At 41.0% G+C, this 3059-nt stretch overlaps 1 protein-coding gene across 3 annotated transcripts in view; it reads right to left on the reverse strand.

Annotated features, from left to right (window-relative positions):
* LOC110313490 overlaps positions 1–2695 on the reverse strand; it is a 43796-nt gene extending 41101 nt beyond the window's left edge. For 2 of the 3 annotated variants that reach the window (XM_029534549.1, XM_029534550.1), the window contains exons 1-2: positions 2600–2657; positions 1896–2064 (exon numbers count right to left, since the gene is read on the reverse strand). In XM_029534549.1, the coding sequence (XP_029390409.1) occupies positions 1896–2064; positions 2600–2657 (227 nt within the window). Of the gene's footprint in view, positions 1–1895; positions 2065–2599 lie in introns of all 3 variants that reach the window. The other variant, XM_021187800.1, reaches the window with a different exon arrangement.
* Between the last annotated feature and the right edge of the window lie 364 nt (positions 2696–3059).

The following is a 3059-nucleotide window of genomic DNA, read 5'->3' on the forward strand; positions in this document are numbered from 1 at the left end:
CCTAGGCAGGAAAAACAAATGGCTTCCACCCTCCTCTCCCCGCCCTCCCCACCTTGGCAGGGAAAACAAATGGCTTCCATCCTCCTGCCCCCACCCCACCCTTCCTCCAGTGGAGACAATGACTCCCCAATTTCAGCTAAGAAGCAATTACAAGAGATTATGTTGCCTTTATCATTGACAAAAAGGCAGGAATGTCAGATCCTCAGAATAAAAGGCTACCTGGGGTGCCTAGCAATAGCTCCCTTCAGATCTTCTCACCTAATCACCTACCCTAAGCTTCTCTGGCCAGCCTGACAGCTGGGGTCTTCCCTTCTCTTCCCCCAAATTCTAATTCCTATTAAAAAAAACAAAAAACAAAAAACCTGGAGGGGGGGAAACCTGACATTTTGGCCATGTGCGCTCTTGGATCCACTTTCAATAGTCTTTGCCCTCCTTTGCTCCTTTTTCTTCCTCCTTCTCCTTCCCTCTCTCTCCTTTACTGGCCATGTTCAGTCTACTTCTTTCTCTGCCTGCTCCGGACTCTTCCAGGTGCCTCTGGCTGGATCTCCCTCATATCTACAATAAAAAACCTCCTCAACCTTACTTTGGAGTGGTCATGTCTTCCTTTGATTCTCACTCAGTCTTAAATGGCATGTATCCGTCAAACCTCTCCCCTTAGTGCTTAGAAAACTATGTAGGAAAGATGGGATGATTCGGCAATGAATCACACTCAGAAAACAGTGTCTTCCAAATACAACAGGGCTAAAAACATAGAAATCCACAGAGACTGTGGCAGCATACATAGGGCCTCCACAAGTTCAAGCCAGATGGAGTCCCAGTGCTGAGAGGGGAAAGTAGACACAACCTCTCATCCCTAACTGCTTGCAAAGGAAAACTTAGTTTTCTTCAATGGAGTTTCACCAGCAGTAGAAGCCAACAAAAACCACAATGGTACTTTTTTTTGTCTCTCATTGTTTTTCTTAAGCAATTTTTTATATATTGGTCTTCTGCTTGAATATTACAGTTTGCAATTTGTTGGGTTTTTTATGATGTGTGTGTGTGTGTGTTTCCTGTGCTTTTTCTTTGTTTCTTTTGTTCTGTTGTTTTGTTTTGCCTGTTTGTATTCTAGGGAGAGAAAAAAAGAAATCATGGAGTTAGATGACTGGGAAAATATAGAAAATCTGGGAGAAGAAACCATGATCAGAATATATTATATAAAAATTATTTTCAGGACGGGCAATGGTGGCACACGCCTATAATCACAGTACAAGCAGGGCAGTGCTGGCGCAAGCCTGTAATCCCAGCACTTGGCCGGCAGAGGCAGGCAGATTTCTGAGTTCTGACCCCAGACAAAGGCATGTAGGCCTTTGACCCCTCTGGGGTCACCATTTTAGAGAATGGTTGACACCCCCCCCCCATATTCTGGTTGTTTCTACAGAATAAACGTTCTTTGTTTTTGCATACTATCTAAGTCTGGGGTTGTCCTCCGGTGATTTTCACACCCTTACGAATACACAAGCAACTGCATGGCACTCAGAACAACTTGCAGGTGTTCATTCTCTTTCTAGGAATCAAACTCAGGTCATCAGGCTTGATTATAGACACAATGTAACCACTAATCCATTTATCTCTGACTCCTCAGAAGTTAGTTTTCAGCCTGACAATGATGGATAGTTAATTGATTTTCAAAAGAATGAATGAGGGAGAAGGAAATGGAAAAATAAAGTATGAGAAGACAGAAATGATGTTGGCTACATAATAGTAAAAAGCCCAGTACATGATTTGGGTACCAGAAAGTGATTCTTATCAGAACCTTCTCCAGTTTCTCTGAGTTCAATAGCAGGAGTCCTAAAAAGGAAAATTCACTTAACCATATACAAGAAGACCCAAAAACATTGTTTCTCCTCCGTACTCACGATTTCTTCAGACAATTAGCTGTTGAAAGAATCAACCATGGAGTCAGGACAATGCCCTGGCAATTATCAGGCATAGATGCCAGCCATGGTATATCAATGTAGCTATTCATTGGTGGTAGACTTCCAGTCACTGAGCTTGAACTCACACTCAGTCTTGACATTTGGGACACTGAAAAGGGGGTATGATAGGAATAGAGATGGTGAACATAACGTTAAAAACATTTTCACTACTGAAGATCTTTCTGAGTTTTTAGTTAATGTACTCAAATTCAGCTGGAAAGTTTCTGTTGCATATTCAATGTGTCCTAACTTCTTTTGCATGTGTGATTGATATTCTATGTGAGTAAATATGAATGTGGTATTTCCATCATGACAACCTAATGCTATATCTTTTTCCTCTGAGCATTTAAACTAAATGAAAATACAGTTTGTGTAAGGAAAGATAAACAAAGGTGTCACATCTGATACAGAGAAATTAAAAAGGTGGGGCAAAAAGTCATGGGAGAGAGGAGAAGGAAGTAAAAGGAAGGGCAATGGATCTATAAATGTAGCAGTCAGAGAAGAGAATGAGAAGACGTGGTAAAGAAGGAGGCTGAACTAATTCAGAAAGGGATAAGTAAAATGGGGATAAGAAGAACAGAATGGTCTTCGGACATAAAAGGGAAAGAAAAATACATAAAGATGTCCAGGTATCTATGACTTACCAGCCCAGCAGTAGCAAACAAAACACAAAACACGGTAAAGCCAAAGTAGAGCCTTCATTTTGACTCAACTGGCAAGAGGTGTGTTGTGGAAATCCCAAGGCAACAGCAGCTCTAGTCATCTAGAAGCAGAGTTCAGAGGTTATAGAATGTCTGATATCATAACACCTATTATGAGATTTGTTCTTCCTCTTGTAGCCTCCTTAGGGCTGCTTAAGATAGAGAACTAGGGACAGCAAAATAGTTTAAAATCAAGCATCATTTTCTTCTTAAACTCTATTTTTTTAATGCTTTATCTAGTCAGAAAAGAGCTGATACTTGTCCTAGCCTGGTGTGAGAAGCTAATTTCTCTGCTACACACAATGAGTGATTGACATCGTTGTGTAGCTCAGCTTCAGTTCCTCAAGAAGGAACAACAGGAATAAGATAAGAACAACAGGTCACTCACTGGAAAGTTCAATAC

Source organism: Mus pahari, chromosome X, assembly GCF_900095145.1.
Source record: "Mus pahari chromosome X, PAHARI_EIJ_v1.1, whole genome shotgun sequence".
In the NCBI taxonomy this organism is placed as follows: domain Eukaryota; kingdom Metazoa; phylum Chordata; class Mammalia; order Rodentia; family Muridae; genus Mus; species Mus pahari.